Source organism: Hylaeus anthracinus, unplaced genomic scaffold, assembly GCF_026225885.1.
Source record: "Hylaeus anthracinus isolate JK02 unplaced genomic scaffold, UHH_iyHylAnth1.0_haploid 11989, whole genome shotgun sequence".
Taxonomy (NCBI): Eukaryota; Metazoa; Arthropoda; class Insecta; order Hymenoptera; family Colletidae; genus Hylaeus; species Hylaeus anthracinus.
This window is the reverse complement of record NW_026534337.1, coordinates 7569255-7591918: the sequence shown is the minus strand read 5'-3', so window position 1 is coordinate 7591918 and position 22664 is coordinate 7569255. Positions and strand designations below refer to the sequence as shown.

The 22664-nt window shown below is 40.4% G+C and overlaps 1 protein-coding gene across 1 annotated transcript in view; it reads left to right on the top strand.

The window, feature by feature from the left end:
• Positions 1 to 3917: 3917 nt before the first annotated feature.
• Positions 3918 to 22664, top strand: part of LOC128887666 (uncharacterized) — a 30117-nt gene continuing 11370 nt past the window's right edge. The window contains exons 1-3 of the mRNA XM_054143830.1: positions 3918 to 4183; positions 19160 to 19414; positions 20484 to 21132. Of these exons, the coding sequence (XP_053999805.1) occupies positions 19181 to 19414; positions 20484 to 21132 (883 nt within the window). The 5' untranslated portion in view covers positions 3918 to 4183; positions 19160 to 19180. The remainder of the gene's footprint in view (positions 4184 to 19159; positions 19415 to 20483; positions 21133 to 22664) is intronic.

Here is a 22664-nt window from a genome sequence, read left to right as displayed (position 1 = left end):
TTGCTGCCTGTCTAACTTCGAATTAAGTTCGGATTAAGAATGATGCAAGTGGTCGTGTTCAGCGTTGTGCTTAAAATGGATCATCCGATCGACGCCAAACTTTCTCTTCACCTAACGATCGATGTAATATTAAAGCTGGAAACGCTGATTACGTACAAACCCTCTATTTAAAGGCAAAGATACGTCTTTCATCCTGGCTTGATATTTTGTTTTTCTTGCAAGATATTTATATACCAGGAACGAAGAAAGAAATAATTACCGACCCCGCAAAGCTGAGAACGATCGACAGCGAGGACCATAATGATCGAAGAAACCCGATACGAAACCCTTTCTCCGCCATCGTTTTCACTTAAGGTAGAAGTTCACGTTACGATGCCTGGAGAATCTCGAAGCTGCACCCGCGACTAATCCCTCTCGTTGAGCCTCGAGTATCAAAACAAAGCATTATATTTGAGAATCGATATTCCTGGGATATATCGCTCGAATGAAGTTCGACATGTCAGTGTCAGGCATGATTGACTGATTTCACTGGTAACTTTAATTTATTTGTACGTTACGAGTACACTAATAAATTAACGAAAACGTAGATTTCGTATATTTATGAAGACATCATTGTTTCTGAGAAATGACTCACAAGGCTTATTCTTCTTGAAAAACTGAATCGAAAATGTGCAATGGAATTTCTCGTATAAGAGCTTCACGTGTAAAGTAATCGAATTAATATGTCTTCATGAACGCGTCTGACTATGTCCGGCTATTTCTACTAGCGCTGGCCCTTCCAGCTCAATTATCGAGGCTAGCGCTGCATTACTCGTTTCAACGAGTTCTAACTATTCGAAAGATAGGTCGATGAGAAGTAGATAACACAACAAAAAGCAATTACGTTTGCAAAAGCCAACGTAAATAGTAAGAACGAATAATGATCAACCGCGACAGTCGAGTCGTAACAAAGTGTCTACTTTCAGAATCGATTCGATTGAAATTTTTTCACGAAGTGGATTTTGTTTGTTTAATCTTCTAAACATATCAACACACATACCATATGCCAAACATCATTCGTGGAAGCAAAATTGGCGTTAAGACCTCGCGCAACGTTTAAGCGACAATCGTTTCGTAATAGTACAGAGCAATATGGCTTATTACGTTAATGAGGAATTTGCCGGACTTCATCTTTTCTAAGGATACGAAAGCATTGTAAGCACTGTCTTGAAATTTTCCGTCATTATGCTTCTAGACATCGCGGAAAAAATAAATGGGTTCTAGCGATGCAAGTGCATGAAGAGGAGCATTCACAGAAAGCCAGTTGAATCTTGCTCGAAGGTTGAGACCCGTGCAAAGTAGGAAGGAGGCGATTCAAGGTTGAAACAATTCAATTAAGGTAGATTTCGCGTTTGTTCAATGCATATTTATATTTTCCGTCGCAATGAAAGGATATGAATATTTAATACTTCAACGGAGTCGTTGTTTGTCGCGGCGTTTCTTCTCGGAATTTCCGATGACAGGAATCCCATTGTCGTCGGTAAATACGTCCTTTATTCGTGTTTATGCAACATCACAGGGATTGATATTTCTCCGCTTCCTTTGCCATCTTTATGCAAGACTCATAAAATGGCGCACGCCACGTGGGCCCGTTTAACGAGGAACGCTTAAGAGCCGGAAATTTTTGCAAAGGAACAGACGATCGTATAATAAATCAGAACGAGAATTAGTATAAGTTAGGGTTACTGTTCCTTCCATGTCATCGAGCAAAACGAGATTCAAGGAAGATGTAGGTGTTATTGTGCGACGAGGAGTTTCATTTTGCAATGTTTCAGCTCTTTTCTTTAGAACTTTTCCATTTTGTCTGTTGAAGCGAGGTCTGGTAAAAGTTTAACAAGCACCAGTTGTACACTTACGCATTATCTTATCATTTAGATCTTCAGACCCTCTGAACTTGCCACCGTGTAGGGAACGTTATGATTTGGGGATTTCTCAGTGCTTCAGGAGTTAGTCCACTGTTGAGAATTAAAGATTTATAAGTCGTCTTAAAGAAAAATTTACTCCTCCGTGTAGTACGAGCTGAATATCTCAGCACGGTGACCATTTCGTCTCCATTAGCCCATCGAAATTAATTTGCCTACGATCAGCCTATGTTTATTTAAATCTACCCTTACGAGAAAGAGTGAAGAAGTATCCTTTGATCGTAAAGCCTCCGTCGTGTATACTTAAATGCAAGCGCAAAGACAGAGATGCGAAGGGAAAGGCGGCTGCGAGCATAAATAATACACAACAGCTTCCTCAAAGTGTACCCGTTAACCGTGATTTAAAAAAGGAGAAAAAAATCCCTTTTTTGCTCGTCCGGGTCAGAGTCGCGGTATGCAAAGGACGCGCAACCGTGAAAACACTGCGGGTAAGCGGAATTTTCGAGTGGGTTCGTTTACGGCGAATTTTCTAGAATTTTTTTAGTATTTATCATCGAGTAAGTACCATCGAGAGTTCAGAGGGTGCTGGCAGCTTTCTAAAAAGTTATGTTTACATATTTTATCCAGAATGCCTTCTCACAATCTACATCATAACTGTTTTAATTGCATGTAGGAAACGTCGTATAGTTTAAGTCACGTTACCATCGAGAGTTCAGAGGGTGTTGGCAGCTTTCGAGAAAGTTATGTTTACACAAGTTGGCGAGAGAACGTGAGAAGACTGCAGCGTGAGTTCTGTCACGTACACTGAGGGGTTTTGGACAGACTTCATATCCGGCATGTGGTCGACCGGGATCACACGCCCAGGAGAAAGAGACCAGAAGTGAAAAGGCATTTCTTTAATGAAACGTAGTATTCAATGTAGCTACTCGAGCGACTTTAAAATAAATGTAATCTCTCTATCACTCCGTGCATGAAGCAACGGCAAAATCTCTAAATGATTTTTGGAAAGAGTAAAAGTGGAAGACTTTGACAATATCAACCCTTTAATTCCCATATTATTTACAAGCTACGAAAATAATTTACTTGGAAATAGAGAGAAGACATGTTTTGACACATATTATTGTATGTACCGTGTGACAAACGGTGAAAGCAAATATTACAGCATGATTTAGACCGAACAAATCCCCAAATAATGGTTCCATTATGCCAATTACATTTGGAATACATAGTTTCTCTCTGTCTCCCACGCACTTAGGTACGCACAAACACTGCGTAAATAGATTAGCGAACTGACTGTCATCTAAGATGGTTTATGTCTGATATCAATCATGTATCAATTAGCTATATTGATACAGCCCTTAATAGACCCAAATTTGTAGCTCCTCGATACACAATCGATACCAGGCCTTCGCATAATTCGAGACGTTCTACTTTGCATAATTTGGTATTCCAAGTTATACAAAATCCGGTGTTTCGTACTTGAAATCAAATTTACAATCGAAATAGTCACGACACGAGATTATCCATTCGATATTAGCACGAAACAAACCTGTTCCACCCGGAGGTCAAATAATTATAATGATTCGATATTACTAGACTGCATGGCAAATGGAAATATAGAGGAAAAATTATATAAAATATTAGTAATAGTATACCTGTTACTCCCGTTTAGATGATAGGACATTCTTCCATTTGAGTTTCTATTTTTCTCTCGTATTTTTAATTTGAGTTTGCATGAATATCCGCAGTCTAGTTATCACAAATTGTTGCTTTCCACGTTGAAGGTTGCCTGAAAGAGCTAGGGGTGGGAAAAAGTCTGAAACGAGACGCATCGCCACCAGACGAGGAACGTTTGATAACATTTCCCGGCGATCGTCGACGAATCACGCCTAAGGTCGATCAAGGCCACAATCACGGGCGTATCAGTGAGAACCGTGCGTCTCCCTACTGCGCGTCGCGCTACATACCACCCTGAGCCGTGGGGCACGTTCAGTCTCATTCGAGCCGCGGCTGCGACTACTTGCAACCTCAGCGAACTTATCACCGAAAACAAACGACATCCAAACGATTCGTTATACCAATACAAGAAAACACTCAGTCGACGGTCAGTTCTATCGAGAACTCGTCGATTGCTTTCGACTGGTGATCACCAGTCGAGAAACCAAACGACAACCGCTCACGCGTGCGGCACATCGACAGACCGTGTCCCGGTCTGATCCATCAACATGATTCCCACGGAAAGGTTGGAGTGTTCGCAGTTGTACCTGGCGGACCCTATGATGGTAAGTCGAACAAAATTTGTTGTAAGTTGAACAAAAAAAGAAAATAGATGTAATTTAATCTATTTTCTTTTTTTCGTTGCTTATTCTTACCTACACGCGAAGAGCCGATTCTGAAGTAACCGCGTTGACAGTGAGACTTTAGACGTCGATCGATTCACCTGCGTCTAGATTTTCTAGGCTTCGTCGATTTATGTAGAATTATTTGAAGTGTCTTGAACTTTAATTGATGGTAGCATACGTTAGGATGGACTCAGAATATCCTGGTATCAGAGCGCAATGGTCTGGATAATGTACGGTTGAAAGTTTACACGGAACCGAAGGGGACATCTAGATTAATATGTAGGATTAGTTGAATCTGGAGCTCTGTATTGACTTACATAGAGAAATTTAAAAATTGAATTTTCTGTGAAGTACTTAGGTACGTCAATGGTAATGGGGGTTTAAAAGGGTGAACGTCTGATTTGTCTATCGTTCATCTGTCAATGATTTTTGTTTACTCGTTGTGAATTTAAATAATGTCATAGCGTAATTTTCTATCGACTTTGCCGTCGTGTTCTCCTGACAGCAGTGCTCAAATTTAATTCTTACCTTTCTAAAACGTCAATTTTACTATCATTATTATTATCAAACACTTAGATACTAAAGCGTATAAATTGTTCAAACTCTAGCTTAAAAATTGTTGCGCTACCTCGTCGTTGATACAATTTTTTATACATTTTGTTGAATACTTATGATATAGTTATTACATCCATATTGTACGAATAAAAACAGAATACAACCAGAGGCCTCGTAATATACCTTTAAACGTATCGAAGAAGGCATAAGCGATCTGTTTTGAGAAATAATGTAACTCAACGTGAAATGACGAGCTTAGGGTATAGCACGATGCATCGATCGCGGCAATGGTTATCGCCACGCGTAGTGTTGACTTTTCGTACGGATGTTATTGACATGAGCACGGAAATAGAAGGGGATAAATAATTTAAGAGAAATCGTCGAGTAGCCCCAGGCACTCGAGGCCTCCGACGCGATTAAAGTCGCCCCTTTTCGGTGGCCAGAGAAAGGACTCACGGGACGAACGCGAACGTTGATGTAACTGCGCGAAAAGAGCTAAATGTATGCTGTTTAATTACGCCTCGTGTACAGGACGTCCTTTTGAAGAGACGCCTGTAAACAGAGGGACTGCTTGGACGTTGACCCAGTTCTTGGTGCGCTCGCGAAAGCCATACTCCAATTGTGTTAATTTTCATTGGCATAGCGTCCCCGTGGCTCCAGTTTCAATGGAGAAACGAGACTTTTTCGCTGCAGAAAGAGACCCCTCCGCCCCCCAGGTGCAACTGGGTCAAGTTCGTTAATGTTTCACGGATTTTAGTGCGGTGTCCATAGCAATCCTTCCCAAACAGTTTCAGTCGCCGAGTAATGTCCGTTTCGCGATATATTTGGGAAATACTTCGATTATTTAATCACTAACTGGCTTTTAAAATATTTATTTGATTCCTGAAATAAAAGTATACTCGCTCTACTCAATGTAAGAAATGTTCTGTACACGTGCGCTTGAACAATCTTCCAGCAAATATGTAAACACATGGAAGAGAAATAATTGATTTGGAAGAGTCTCAGAAAGACATTGAAAAAAAGATTGCCCTTGCTAGATGCTCACCCTTGAAAGCAATTTAAATTATAAAACGAAAGAGGGCAATTAATAGACCTTTTTCAGTTAATCATTGAAGAATGCAGCTTCGAAGAATACATTGCTCGATCGTAGGTAGAAGATACGTACCTGTTTGTAGCTTTCATACTGCAGCGCGTAATTGAGTTTAATGAGTCTGGGTAAAACATGTACAAAGCTCCGAGCGAATAAAATTTGATTAACGACACAGACAGAAAAATATGGCGCAATCATACGCGTTTCATTCTCATTTAGCGCGGAAACCGTTCGTGCCTCGATTGTAATCAAAGTTACTCTACTCAAATTTACTGTTACTATGCACTTTCAACGGGAGCACTAGAAAGTAACATAATAGAGACGTTAATATAGTTCGATTCACCTTCGCGTAACCTTTGATAGAAGTTTGAAGGATGACGAACGTGTTTTCTTTCGTTATTACAACGTTCCAGGTGTGACACGCATTTGTTTATCGTAGTTTCAAGCCTAACTAAACATTCTCTAATGATTCCTAGCAAACCCAAAGAAGCTATAAAAATTAATTTACATCGAAATGAAGTCGAATAAAATACAGATCCTAGCCTAAATAAAATATACATTAAATTAATTCCAATTCTCGTCTACGGTGTCCCGTGATGGAAACATTAATAATCGAAAAAGAGTAGGTGTCAAATCGCCGTCCTTCTGTCGCAGCACAAGTCGTCGCGTTTCGTGGAAAGAAAATTAATTAGTCCATCGAGGAAGCTTTATTTCATATTTCTTTTGATAACGAAACGTCTTTCGAATTACTTTTTTCTGCTGGTAAATGCTCGTTTAAAATTCGCAGCAATTAGTTAACCGACACCCAACTGAATTATGCCGTGAAAGAATATCGAAAAGTCTGAGAGGAGACCATTATCTTCGCGACATGTTTTCAGGTGGTTCGGTTGACATAATTTTTCATCTCGGCATGGAAACGAACCGAAAAATTGTTAATCCCTCCAGCTTTGGTTTACGGAATCTTTGGCACAGATGTAATAATGCGAAATGCGTATTCGTAGCCCACGATAAATTACGCCGAAACGTTTTTCGCGATGTTTCTCTGCCTTCCGCAACATATTTCCGAAGTACTCAGCTTTGATCCTCCGCATTCGGTGCACCGATATTTTATTTGCAATACTGAACATTACTGAAAGAATCCCGTTGCGCGAATTCTACGCGAGCTTCAAGTAATTTCGAGTTATACGGTTGCGCTCAAGGGTGAAAAATTGTTGCTCCCTGTGCGTATGGTTTTTATTAATTTGGAACATATTTACGCTATCAAACATTCCTGTGCGCAACACACAACTTCAACTCGACCGGAAACTTGTTGGTTTTGTTCGCGTTTAACTTCTGTCAGAGTGATGGTTTATTTGTTGTTTTAAATAGTTGCAAGGCCTACTGCTAATGTTAGTTGAAATTAAACTTTTCGTTAATCTGAACGAGCGTAGCTTTATTACGAGCTTTATGTCGAGCAGATTTATTTGGTTCTTTTGAGTTATAATGTAAAATGTAACTTTCATCGCGTAATAATTTATTTAAATTGTCTATTATTACTAATTTTGCTTCTTGACTTTCATATCACTATTTCAGTATTACTTATCTTTAACCTAATGCTCCCCTTTAAAATCTATTTTTGAAAAATTGTATACTTTCTTCCACATCGAAATAAAAACTTAGTCCAACCATTCCACCACGATATAAAGTAGAAAGAGCTGTAACAAATGGATGTTGCTTCAGACTAATGAGGAGCTTGATTTTATTCAACGAACAAACCATTACTTAAGTCTAGTTTATTCACTCCACCAACACCTAAGCGTCCGTTCCTTGACGTATCGCATCTCGTTCGACTGGAAACACTTCGTTTGCAAGATTCTCCCGGAGCATTAACAAATTTTTTATGTAAACATCGTCTCCATCCAGCTCGCCAGCCATAAAGCAGAAAGGCACGTGTTTCGTGGCATTCTAAGTAGGGTGCGTTGTATATTCCAGTAGAAACCAACCGTAAGCCGTTGAGTCTTATTCACGAAGCTCATCTAAATCTAAATGACATCCGGCTTCCTTTGCATAGCGTCTCTAAGCACCCTGAACCCAGAAACGGTTTAACTAGCGTGGCGTTACCCTTTTCGGAGCGTTTCCATTTTTTTTTCTATTGCATCTGGCTCCATCCAGCCGGCTGGATGAAATAAGTGCACTAAGTTCTATTTTCGCCTGCATCCTATCGATCGTAGACCACCAAGTCGTGCAGTGTCAGTCACGTATCGCATTTACAGACGGTAAATGCGATTTTGAACCGGTGTTTCTAATACTTTCGAGATTACCGAGTTTCGACGCTGTCAGTGGTTAATTTCGTGCCCGAACCATCGATGCGTAGAACGGATTGAAATGCTCAAACGAATCTCACCGGCTGTGTTCAATCTCGTTGCGTACAATCATTTCATAGCAGGAATATTTCGATTGATACTTTGAAAGCAGTCAGTCGTGAAAACCTTTGTACAATTCATATTTCGATGCTTTGATTTATGTTGTAATGGAAACGCGGTTCGAACTGGAATGATTTTGCACGCAATTTTTAATTTTCTATTTGCAGTAAGAAATAGGTTTTCCAATTACATAGCACGTTACGAAAGATGGAAATGTGTACTGCTCGTTGGAATGTAAAGATTACACACAAAGTTTGTATCAGTGCAATATTTTGGAGTTGTTCCCTCTAGGAGATATTAAATCATACGTCGAAGAGTAATTTCGCTTTAGTTGCTTCTATATTATTTTATTCTTACTATAAAACAAAATACATAATAATACTAGTATCCAAATTCTCCATTTTCCCAAGTGTCTCGGAGATAAGTCTGGTACGTTTTCCATATCCGAAAGCTACAAAATCCGCAGTTTAATAATTACAATTTGCCGCGAAGAATTATCCGTGTCCGCTCAAGAGCGTCGAACGAATCACGCCAACGCGTTCCGCATTTGCAAATTGACATCAGTTGGGTAATCAAATTAATTATTGTCATTAATACTAGCTCTTTCCACACCAAAGGGAGGATCTTCCTCTAGCGATGTAATCTTGGACACGGGTGCAAACGTAAGGTACATTTTCCGTGCAATTAATGCTTAATAAGTACTCGCAGTCGCGAGTCGCGTTGACAGAAAGCATTCGTTCCACCAAGAGAATTGCCTGAACGTTAAGAAACTCGAGATCGAAAACCTCAAACGAAAGCTCGCCTCTACCCATCCACTAAATATACCGTTACCGCAGAGTATAATATTTTCCGAGCAAATTTTTATATACAGCCTCAATTGCTGGAATTAACGAGGAGACTTTTGCGCAATTTTTGATCGCGAATATTACTGGTGTATTCATTGTGGACCGTTTTGTTATGTTACGTGGTCTTTGTGTACGTTATAATTTTCGAAGTGAATTTTACATCGACTCTAATTTCGAGTTATCCGTACATAAGAGATTGTTCCATTTTGTTTTCTTAAGAATGTTTTCTCTTAGGTGAATGCAAAGTAACTTTAAAATAAATATTCTTAGAGAGAAAACTCTGGAATAATACTGCCTCCGTTTTGAATTAATTTTGACTGTCGAATATCTAAACCACGGGAAGTGTCTTGGCTATCTAAATTACAGACGGGTCTTCTGTATTCACCGCAAGGACGCGAACGTGATATTCATTCCAGTGCTGTGCTTCCTCAGCGAAATCCGTAACGTAATTGTTTTCCAGTCAGGTGAAAAGGTTCTCGTTGCGAACGTTCGCCAGAATATCGCGGATAGATATCTCTATATCGTGCGTACTACCCTTCAGCTGTCATCCCTGTCGTTCGCTTGTTAGTAAATCAGACATCTTGCGTCGAAGGTCGCATGTTCATTGGAAGTACAGTTAATTAACTTTTCTACCTCGGAGCGCTAAAAAGCGGCCTTCCTACATGAACGTTTTCCTGAAACATTATTGACAATGGCATTTTCAAACCTCGCAGACCTGTTTCGACGCACTTCGAGAAAAAAACCTCGATATTTTTTGTGGAAAGAGCATCAGTATGTCGTTCGAGATACACCATTCTGAACTTCAATTTTTATCCTTGCCGATTTTCCAACATCGAATCTAATAATATTTCAACTCCTTCAAATGCTTTTTAAAAAGCTTCTTAAATTCCTCTGTTGAGGAATAAAATTAAAAAATAATTAAAAGGCAGTAGTCTCGTATGTTTGGGCTATTCGTGTCGAATATCGAACCATCAACTTGGTCGAATTTTTGAGTAAATATCTTTGACGTCTAAAACTTGAATAAAACGCAAAGAAAAGGAATCGCTTTATTCTAAAATCTAGAGTAGGAAACCCCATAATATCGTATGCTGGTCCACACCTTCGTGTTATCTACTGCGACCAAATGTTGGGGAACTTGAGTCCCTGTGTGTACCCGAGGTAGCACGTTCTCGAAATTCTGAGAACCCAGGAACATTGTTATGCAAACTTCGTGGAATAAGGCGACCAGGACGAGTTTCCGCTGATACGATTACATTGTCCGTTTAGCCGGGACGTTATTATCATAATTGTGTTTGTCAACACGTTGCCGGAGCCACCATCGTTTCCAATTTCAATCACCCTCGATCGTTCCATCTGTAATAAAAGACTTTGCCAGACATTGGGAGTAGATGTGTTTAGAATTGCTATATAGAACACGTTTAAAAGCGATATTAACGATAGTATACATGAGTTTGAGGCATCTCAAACTCTCTAGACTTCAGATGGACAACATTTTTATCTAGGTTTATAAAAATATAGGATAACAATTAAGCGATTTATCTATATAATAAAGTGAATTATTTATGAAGTACTTATTAGAGGTTAGTTGAGGTAGAAGTACACGAGTGTATATACTATGTTATACTAAGAACCAGGCTAAATTTTCCTTGCAATAAACGTAACAATTCCTCTTGCCTGAAATGAAAAATAAGCACGTGACTGAGGGTGTTGAATGAAAACATAAGGAAAATATAGTATAAATTGTGAACGAAATAAATGTAAAAATATCGATAACCAGGAATAATACCTGAGAGTACCTAATTGTTGCCAAACACTGTATGTTAAATAAACTGTACGTAGTATTTCAAAGCAGAGGGAACCAGATAATTGAAATTTTTAAGAATATTTTATACTGACTCTGCGCAGACCCCTCTATTCCAGACATTAGTAATATCCGCCGCACGAGTATTTTATTCTCCAATTTATTACTCACCGTTAACTACTCTTCACACGCATGCAACAAAAAATGTTTAAATCTCGGTGGATTATCTCTCAGTGAGGAAGCGTTTAGGGAAGAATTTATGAAAGCTACGTATTATTTTTCCTTAATGCATTGTTGCCAGTATTACTCGAACGACGCTGGCCGGCCATATGAATATTCCACGCGGATTAAAACTTATGTTGCATGTACCGTGTACTGCTTTAAACAGAGAGACTACGGAATTATTTGTAAACCATTAGACTAAAAGCGAGTGCCACTGTGCAGAAATAATGCCGAGCGGATTAGTACAGCGCACCGTGAGCTACACATTTTTAGTGATTCAAGAAAGAACAACGGTATTTTCCAAATATTTCTTTTTTATTTCAAGAGTTTACGAAAACGATGAATATTCCTGCGTCAAACACGAGTCACCTTGGGTCGTGATTTTTGGTAATATCTTAAATAATAATGAAAGGCATATAATAAATAAGACAAATCCCTCATTCGAAATTTCGCCATCCATTTTCGCCATATCTTTTGGATTAGAAAAAAAAAAAGCAATTGGCCTAACCGCGCGATGTACTCCCATCCCGTATGATCCATATGGAACTGCTCTTAGACTTCGAAAATAACCTTCATCGGCTGCTTTATACGATTTGGCCTGTATTTGACGCGGATCCAGCTTCCCTAGCGTTGATGGGAATAAATAAATGAAATTTGCGCCGTGATAGGCATCTCTCATCGTTTCAGGGGATTAAAACCCCCGGCGTAAAATTAAATGACCGCGTCCCGGTGACTTTGTAAGGGAATCTCGGCACCGCTGGCCTTCCATTTAACAGAGAGAATGGCATTTGGACGTTTAACAGATGAAGCGCTCTGAGCTTCGTTCGATTGCCTGTGGCGGTGATTCTTAACCAACGTGGCGTGAAAACGCGAGAAGCTACGTCGTGTCTCGAATCTTAAGCAACAAGCAAATAGAATTTTTATTATTTATGACATTTTAAAATCGCTACTATAACAGCAACAATATGTGACACCCACTTAATTTTCAATTTTTGTACTTCGCGGTTGCAGAGCGTAAAAGTTTGGTGGATTAAAAAATAGGTAGATTAATAACTCTTTACTTAACTATTTAATAAAATGTGTTTTCTTTCAAGGAATCGTTGGGGAACATTTTAAGTTTATGTTTACATGGCAAGTCTTTGCTAGCTGTATACAACGAAACTTAAACAAAAATAGGTTTTCATCTATGTAGCAATAACTTGAACGGCAACAAATAAATGCGGCGTTCGTTAAGGTTGCTATAACATTGCTATTTCAGTCTATCGATTCCAAGCGACTCGTTAAGGCAATTAGCGTGCGAACGGTGCGTTCTGCCTCGCCGTCCTCGCCATTTCGCTTTAATTGTCGCGAAGTTAGACCAAAGAAATGAATATCCACGGTTCGGATTACCACATTTCGCGAGAAAAAAGTTTCCGAACACTGCGTGAAAGCATCGTCGTCGTTAATCAACTCCTCTTTCTTCGTCCGAGGGAGGGGAAATTACGTTTCTCTGGGCAATAGATTTCGTTAGCTCCGACTGAAGGTATTTCTAAGTCTTTCACGTTTCTTCTGGTCTACTTCCACTAAACATGATAAGCACTTATCGAGAGACACAGACAAAGGGATTGTTCCCTTAAAATATTGCGCGAGCTGGACACTTTGGAAAATATGTCTCGCAATTTGTTTAAGGTTTTATTGTTCGTTTCATTTATTTTCAGAAGAATCTTTGGAAGGAAAGCCGTAATTGCATTGTCATATTTAAGAGTATCGTTTAAGCCCCTTCCTTCCTACTTACATCAAGTATCCACTTTAATAAACTACGTAAAAAAAAGGACTCATCGTCAGTATTGCAAGAGCAACGAAGTATTTTAATGCTTAACACTTTGCACTCGAAATTTTCTGATTTCCGTACATTTTTGTCGAGCCTCGCTCGAGATAGGATCGCTAAGGTTTAATATTGTTTAGGACATCCTGACTCTGAAAATGAATTACTTTTGAATGATCACACTGAGGATAAGGATCGAACTGGCAATTGTTCAGTTCACAGAAACCAAAGCCAAAACGAAGTCTCCTGCACAGGTCGCCGCGTGGAGTTTAAAAGAAACCACATCTGTATTTCTCGAGTACCAAGGAATCTAAATTTAACAAAAGTTCCTTCAAATCGGAGCTCACTTTGGGTGTCGCGAGCAATAGGAAAATGCAGAGGAAGAATTTTTCCAAAGTGCCCGTTCACGCACGGATGAAACGCGCTTATCTCGAGCTCGGAGGCTAAAGGAATACGTCTTCCAGAATAATCCCATCGTTGTTGAAATTGAGAAGAATCTTGCCGCGGCGAGGGGGGCCGGTCCGTTTGCCAAAATTGGCCTCAATTCTCTGCCGTCCCACTGATCGCGTCGCATCCCCCGTCAGGCTGCTACGGGATGGAAACAAATGGATTTTAGGGAAAATGATAGAAGGAACCGTGGAAATGGCAGCGGCGGAGGCAACGAGAACATCAAAATGGTGGCTGGTGATCCTTCTACGAGTTAATCGAATCTCTCTCGTGAAACAACTGTGCAGGGGCTTTCTAAAAGGATCGTCGACGGTTTGGCTGTATATCGAAACGGAAAGAAACTTTGTGTACGCGTGGGCGTTCTTGGATGTTGTCCTGACAATGGGAGAAGGGAATTTCGTGACGAGGTTTATGGGACTATTGATTAGGTTGGTCGTAAACTAGGCACTGGGCACCGGGAAACGTTCTTGGCAAATAAATTGTTCCTTTTCTATTTTCTAGGCTCGATGATAGGGTTTCACTTTTTATTTCAAAATATGGTTATTTAACCCCCTGCCTTACGATCTAATTTTCAATAACGCGTGCCATAAACGTTAAGGGGGTGGATCACACGTTGGGACATTTACGTTTCTGATACGTTTTGTTGATGTTTGGCCGGGTAGACTTACGATGTCTCTGAGGCGTCATTGTAAGCTAAGGGGTTAAGTTTGAATATAATGGAGAAAAGGAACGAATGAAAATTCAAGTATAGGATGTAAACAGTTTCTGAACGAGAAGTACAAATTTTTACTTCGATTGTTCAAAGTAGGTACACTCTTAGTTTGAGTTTCACAATTCTTAAGAATTACTGAATATTTAAATTATAGTATGCTCAGGTTTACCTCTTACTAGAGACGACTTGGTGAGCGTACTCACGTGATAGTGTTTTTTTTTTTTTAGAAAGAGACTCTCTGATTACTTCGGAGGGAATCAAGCAAAATCCCAAGACCCTCGTTTCAGGAGTAACGAAGAACTAAAATGATCATCCTGGGATTAAATCCCTCCCTTCGATCTCGAGATACACGTGGTATAAGAGGAACTTGGTTTTCGGCGAATGAAGAAATTAATTTCTCATCCGTCGTCTATGCTCGGATTAATTTTATTTCGTTTCGAATTAAACGGACTTTTCGGGCTCTTCAAATAACTCCAATCTTTTTACCGAAAATATCATCACGTACTAAACGAAAACTTCTCGAGTATTTATAATTTGAAATGAAAATCGTAATTGCATTGGGACTCGGACATTTTGCTCGACTTGCTCCAAACATTTCACTGACGATACAGACACATTGTTTGACATTCCAATTTATTTCGTGACAATTGACAGCACAGAAAATTCGAAACAGAATTAATTCTTTCAATTCTTTTTTTTTTTTTTTATATAATTAAACGGCGTTGAAATTAGCGAATGATTGACACAATTTGCAGTTCACGGTGGCTGGGGTTAGAGCATCTGCAAAGGCGACGCTGCGTTTGATTTACAATTATCCCACACGTGACGCGTCGACGAACGCGCGATAATGTGTCAGGATCATCGAGGCAGCGTAACGAGTTATCGAAACGATTAGTAACTGAAACGCAACGCCGGTTTCAGTTAATTAATTTTCCAGCCGAGATATGTCTCGCGCAAAAATGTCACTGCGTCGACCGCGAAAACCGGGAATTTCGTTCTTCGTCGTATTGTACGATAATTAACTGCTAGGGTAATTAATCGTTCGCATCATTTGATGGGATAACACATCGCGCGCGCGTTTCGCAAATACGATTTCGTTCTGGGTGATCAATGTATTGAAAACAAACAGAGAAGCCGGCGTATTTAATTATAAAGAGTTTGTTTCAAAGAATTGTTTCTAGTGCGTTATATTCACAAAATAAATTTAATTAAAATACAATAAAAACACAATACTATAAATAAAACTCGAAATTATATTTTGAGGAAACAAGGAAACCGCAATCGATCGCACTCGTCGCTGCATCCCTGGCGGTGTTAGGATTCAGATCGCGGAACGACCTAATCGATCAAGTGGTACCGATGCGGTCGCGTATGCGAAAACAGAGAAACGTGCGTGTACGTGCAGAGGGTAACGATAAACCGATCCGTTGGTAAAATCTAATCTAAAAGTGGACGTTCGGTAACAACGAATGGTCGTTGTCTGCATTCGTATTATCCGCGCATTGGTTAATCGCATTGGTCATCGAGCAGGCCCTTGTTAATTTAAACCTGGCAGCTTTATCGATACGAGAATTTTACGAAACTCGAAAATCCGATCGATACAAGGCGTCCATGAAACTCGACGACAACCCAAGCCAGCGCCTCGCCGTGGCTGTTTACTTATTAATACAATTCTTCTGGCGAGCAATGTTCGCCCAAGGTGACGCTATATATCATCGTTCAAGCAACAGCTTGTTCGCGGAACTTTTGATTTAAGATCTTGACAAACTTCCTCTCAAGGTGCTCGCTAACGCACCTTCGCAGTTGCAACTCAAAGTCCTTCGTTTCGTGTTTCAGGAAACTGTTTTAACGTCCCTCCCCTCGACTCGAATCGTTGGATTAATTAGCCACGTTCGAATCGCTCGAGAAACGTCGTTGAAACTTGTTCTACGAGCGCGCGCAACTACTCGAAAACTACTTGAAATTTTGCACGCTTCGCTGCTCTTGGTGATAAAGCGTTCGTTCGTTTAAACATTTTTGTCTCGACGACTCTATACGGCGCGAGCGCGGCAAACTTCAACCTCCTCCAGAACGTTTCTCTTTGAGCGAGGTGAATGCTCGTGAGTTGGAAAGTCGCAATACATACTTGGCTTCTGTGGAACTCTACGGAGCCTAAACAAAAATGTATGTATTGTACGTAAAATATAATCTATTAATTGATGAAATAATATTAATATTTCGTTTTGCATAAGTACACATAACTTTTCGTCACGTTTAACACATATTTTTCATATTCTCTTATACCATTTGCAATTCAGTCATTCGATCATATACCCAACCACCAGATTCAGCATTAAATTAAAAATCCTTAGGAACATTCACTTTATTTCTCATAATTTCTGACGTCACATCGAATTCCATGCATCGAAGATGTTCTCGTTAGAGAATGGTCAAAAGCTCGTCGATAAACGAATTAAACAAATCAACGCCTTGAACTGACGGATTCACTTTGAATTTCCCCGAGAAACCTCTCCAAATTTCACACCCACGTTCCATAGAGCATTATGTAGCGCGCTTAAAAATGGTAAAATCCGGTTTGCGAGCCAGCTGAAATAAAATGGAGTGTCGAGTTCGCTCCGACATTGGTCAGCAAAAGCTTAATTACGACTGGCTGCGCGTCCTCTGCAGGGCTTAGTGCTGTCTCCGTTCCGTTATTAAAAATCCGATGGCCGCGACAAAATGCAATTTTACGGGGGAAAAGCTCGGTTGTCGGCTCGCGTGTGTCTCCCGGTTCGGTAACCGTTCGTCCCTCCGGCTTTCCCCTCGCGTCATTTCCACGAAACGGAACAGACATGGAAAGAAGCGACTCCGTGTGTTTCGAAAATGCTCGTGTTTGCTTGAGAAATTTGTCCTGGCGCGGAATTCTCGCAAGACCCGACGATGTTTGCGGACAAATTTGTCGAGAATTCCGCGTACACGTTCGCGCCCGAAAAGTCCACTCGGCGTGGCTGGGGAGTTTTAACGTGCGACGAATGGAGGAGTTCGTAAATCTTTTTGTGGCAATTACAACTCGTGCCATCCGAATTCTTCGACAAAAGGTATTTGTCGAGTTTTCTGGCGTCGCTTAACAAATCTATGTATGTAGCTTTGCTTTATTCCGGAACCGAATGCGCTTCTAAAGTCGTTGTTTTGGTTTGTGGAATAAACGAAAGGACTAGTATACATTTTTTAACGCACCATTCGGTAGATTATTTAAGGGATGTAAAACCGAGGTTTGTCCATTATTTTTACGTTAACAAAAGAAGGTGAAATTGGAATATTTTTTTTTTTTTAATTTGAATCTAAACGTTATCTTTTGCTATTTTCTAATAACTAGTTACGTTATTAAATCTCGCATACCGCCGAATCATTTCTGAGGGGTAAATTATTGAAAATGATGGCGTTATTAATCCAGCGAAGCTAGATTGCTAAAATAACAACCTCGCGCGTTGCATAATAGATTGGCAGGGGAAAAGTGGAGAAAAATGAAACCGTGAACCCGTTGAAATCAAATTAAAATCCCTCTGCTCGTTAGACGTCAACTCTTGCTAATTAATGAATCGGTCTTGTTCCCTTGGGTAGCGTCGCTAATAATATTAATCACCCTTTCGAGTGACGCGTCTCGTGTACTCTTTGGACTCTGAGTAAAAGTATTCGTTGCGATTTTACATCCAAGCGCATATCAAATTCATGAGTCGCAAGAGCGTTCGAGTTACAATATTACATAGCCGCATAATCAATACTCATACCGTGGATACATATAAAGCCGTATAATGCTGGTATTAAAACGGTAAATATCATTCGTGCTCGTAGCCATCGTGCACACATTTAAATTAAAACGCTTTCGACTCCTAACATGGATCCACTTGAACACACGTCTCGTATGACTGAATTTATCATAGTACAATTAATCAATTTACGTCTCTCAATATTTATACTGCGAAGAAAGTAATCGATATTTGATATTTGCCCTTTTCACAAAAACGCGTATTTTTGTTTACGATTCGATGCCTGCTCAATGAATTTCCAAATTGCCGTGGTATTTTGACTGCACAAGAGTAGCGCAAGCTGTAATCCTGAATATTGAAATATAAACTGTTTCTCTAATGTAATTTGAATTTTAAATTCATACGCTCAAGTATTATTCAGTGACCAGAAGACCCTACAGAATTTAAATATAATTTTTCTACATTTTTAAGGTCAAACGTTGCATATTTCTTTTATAATTTATTATTTTGCAGAGGCTCACATTCTATGAATCGAAGTTTGTAGTAAACCGTGCCTGTTCGATGCGTTGCGAGATTGCACAGAGTGAAATGGCAACTAATGGAAACCGACGCGTACCTATGTATTTAAGGCATCTTCTTGGAAGGCCGTTTATCACGTACCTGACGTGTCCTGCGTCTCGCAGGAAATTGATTCGATACCGTTGGTTGCATCGTCCACGCTAAGAGCCATACCGTGGATCGCGTTTCGTGCCCGTGGACACTTTGCATGTCCATCGAGTAAAAATATTCCATAAAGAAGCGAAGCACGCCAATCGGGTTACCGTTGAGAAACCGCGCCTAAAGGTCTCGTTGAACGTCGTTCCTGGTTCTTTCTCGTACCTGTCCCTCAAACGGCGATTGATTGTAACTTTAACTGGAATGGCTTCGTGAAGTACAAAAGAAATTAACTTATACGTATAACAAGCAGATCCCTAATTTCCGTTTGGTCAACATGGAAATAGCTGAAATTATTCTTCTACCCATTTTTCTCTGAAATTTCGAATTTATATAAGTTTCGTACTTTTTAAGCCAGCCGTTTATTATTCTGTAAAGTGATATTAACCGCTAAGAATGTGCCACACGTTCCGAGACTTCTCGAGCTTGGCTTCCGGTCTCGAAGTGTCCCAAGATGACACTAATCGCGGTCCTGTTTCCGGAGTATTCCAGAACTGTTCATTTTTAACCGACTTCGAAAAGGAGGAGGTTACTCAATTCGACATGTATATATATAATTTTTTTTTTTCATGTTTCAGGAATGAGGTTATGCCCCTGTGATGTTGCAGAGAACAACATCATCAAGACGATCGCCTGCAACATCAGCGGTACCAGGACGGAGGGGACGACGCGCGAGCGTCGCCACCGAGAGACCCGTGGACATGGTGCAAACCAGTCCAAGGTCAACGATGGAGAGACAACGCTCTCCGAGAGGAAGTTACGCGCCGGACCCACGTACACGTGTTCCTAATCCAGACATTGCTCTAGAACAGGAAACAGACTCTTCTGACGAGGTTACCATATATATATTTAAGTTTGTAAAAATTGAAATCAAAGAGAAGTCGACGAAGTTGCTTTATACTTGAATCAGAAGAAATGTCATATATCTCGTAATCGAATCAAGCATTGTACGATTTCTTTCATTCGTGGCTTTGAATAGATTGTTTGTGGAAAGTGATAAATCAAGAGACATCAGTTTTTCTAGATTTAACAAATAGACTGAGAATGCCTAAAAAAAGAATAGAGAAAGTTGTACAAGCGAAATGAAGCGCTTTGCCCAACGTTTATAAATCTTTTCCACGAAGAATCGTCTGCTTTTCGATCGAACCACGAATTTGCCACGGCGAGCGAGGGATGATTCGAGAAACTAGGTTGATCTACGGGGTGCTTCCTAAAGGAACGCGATGAAAATTGTTGCTCATTTTAACGAGACCCAGCACTCCGCGACCTCTCTCTAAAAGATGCATCAATTCCACTTGCAACGTGTTATTCTACTTCTATTTTTAATCAAAGCTACCTCTATTCTCTCAAACTCGACCGAAACTTTCGCGAATCACGACGAAAATATTGGAAAATTTACGATTTTCTTGGATTTCTTGGGTAATACTCGAGAGACTTTTAGAGGTCGTTTCGCAGTGATAAAAAATGATTTCAAACTAGCAAGAATAAAAATAAAACTCCAAGTGAAATTGTACGACATAAAATTCAAGTTTATTAACCCTTCTATGTTCGCATAGAACGTTTACATAATACAACATATTTCATTAAAGAAATACATTTAAACTATGTTCGTCCACGGTTTCAATTCAGCTAAGAAATTTGCCCATTTCTGAGGTAAATCAATACGAAATCGGCAATAAGGGACAAAGTAATCATCCTGCCAGCGAAAACATCTGGTTGAACGTTAAATTCGAAAGCCTTTGATACTGTATACGGCAAAACAATTTCTGCCTGCACTTACAGAAACTTCCCCACGTTTAATTGGCAAAAGTTGGCCCGTAGAAATTCCACGCTCGAATCGTTTGCTCCCTTCGCGAATCTTCGCTCCGAACATCCATCGAGAGTACAAATTCGGTCTTCCAGATAACGGACAATCAAATTGGAATCAGGATGAGTAGGAGCCCCCGCCATTCCATCGTATCGGAGAGCTACTACAGATGTCCACGGAATGGCGGACGTAGTCTTGCACCAGACATGAATTACGGCTCACCTCATTCCCTCGTCCCAGAAACCGCGATGAGTCCTCGACACTCGCTGGTGCCCGACAAGGCCCACGATAGGAGCCCGAGAAACAGCCTGGTTCCCCTAACGGCTTCGAGGACGTCCCTGTTATCCGACAACGGTAATCCAATGAGCGGTAGGCCATCCTTGGCACCGAATTCGTCAAGAAGTCCTCGCGGGAGCATATCGACGATGGAAATGGTCTATCGGAGCCCCCAAAGAAGTCCACGAGGTTCGATAGCCTCTGATTGCATTAATCAGAGTCCCAGAAACTCCATCGCACCGTACGAAGTCCACGCGACGAACAGTAACAGGTCGTCGCGTGGAAGTTTGGGGAACATGGAAATCATCAGATGCGGGGGAAACGAAGACGTTACAAGTCCTAGACGTATCGTCGATCCGGATTATATGAACAGAAATCCTAGGGGCAGTCTTGGCGGTTTGCCGGAAATGAATCCCACAATGAAGGTCACAATGGCGCAGAGCTCGAGAAGAGCTTCGGTTGATCCAGGTGAGAATCCTTGATTTTGTCTTTACGTTAGAAGCACTCGATATTTCGAATTCTTAGTACGGTGATAAAAGTGGTAACGAATATGTAATCAAATTAGGTAGACATATATTTCACGTATGGGCTTATTTAAATATAACGTAAGAAAAATAGTGAAATTTACCAGAAAGTGTGACACGTGCTTTTTTAAAATTAAAAGTAGAGCTGTTCGTTGAAGTCCCCGCGAGACCTGCTTTGTAAATTAAACGCTACTGCTAACGAGCGAGACAGTTTATCCAAAAACCTGATTTCAAGCAACGGCCAATCAACGTGCTCTCGGGTTTTAATTCCCATCGTTTGGATTACACGTGAAGCTGTCGCACGCGATATCTGAAATTTGTCGTCTGAACGAGAGAAATTCATGGCCCCCTTGAGACAACGCGTCAAGCTATACGCTAATGAGCATCGAATTGCTATTAGGCTCTCGATACTTGGGGGGACCCAATTAAATCGCATTCGCAGCGTACCAATTTCACGCAGCACAGTGTCTGTCTCCAAACGAGAAAGATCGGAGGGGAATGATACAATCAATGTAATTATCTCGTGTCCGATGTACAATTTCATTTCTTTTTTCCAAACATGCAGCTGATGGTGTCCTCTGTTTATTCGTTACTAACTTCCTATCAAGTTTTCTACAGGAAAACATATTTTCTTAGTTCGTACATTCAATGCATATTGCTCTATCGTAACAAAATTAAAAAATAACCCCAGTCTAAGTTTCGAATGTGTTTCTTATTTTATACTTTACAGGTGCTCTCAACAATATTTCTTAATTTCTCTGTTCGAAGTGCCACTTTGACCCGGTATGACGCTCGTTCCGCTGAAATTTGCATTCTCAGGGGGCTATAATAATCCCATCTGATCAACTGGGCTATTATCGTCGAATGTATCACGAATAATGGTAGGAGCGTATCGTCGAAATGCTCGATCGTTGTTGACGCTACCCCGTTAAGCTGGCTAAGCCAAACTTGGCAACGCGTTAGTCGCATTCTCGTTCAACGACACACGATTTCAGACGCGCGCGGAACTTCGTATCATACCAAACGCAAAATCGATTTCGAAACCTTCCATAGGAAACCGCCTGATCCGTTTCGGCAGCGAACGGGTGACAGAGCTTTGCAAAATTCGATAAAATGACGTTTGCCTGCGCCGACAGCTAACCCTAGCTGTCGACGAACGGAGTTAGCTGTCGACGAAACTAATTTTCCTCGAAAATGCACACGTCTCCCGGCAGTCTGTTCGAGACACTCGCTGTCGTTTCGCGATAAGTATCAACGTTAGGCTATCGCGTGAAAAACACGGTTTTCCTGGGAAATTTCCGCGCGAGCCGTGGACACAGTTTTGAGCAGAAACATTTTTTGGAAATTGTTTGACGATCGTTTGTTGTACTAACGATGTTTCGGTCATCCAGAGATATAATGATGATATCGTTTCTTTTTTCGTGCGATATACACTTATGTTTGTTTTCTGAGTGGAACGATTCATTTTCTTTCGTA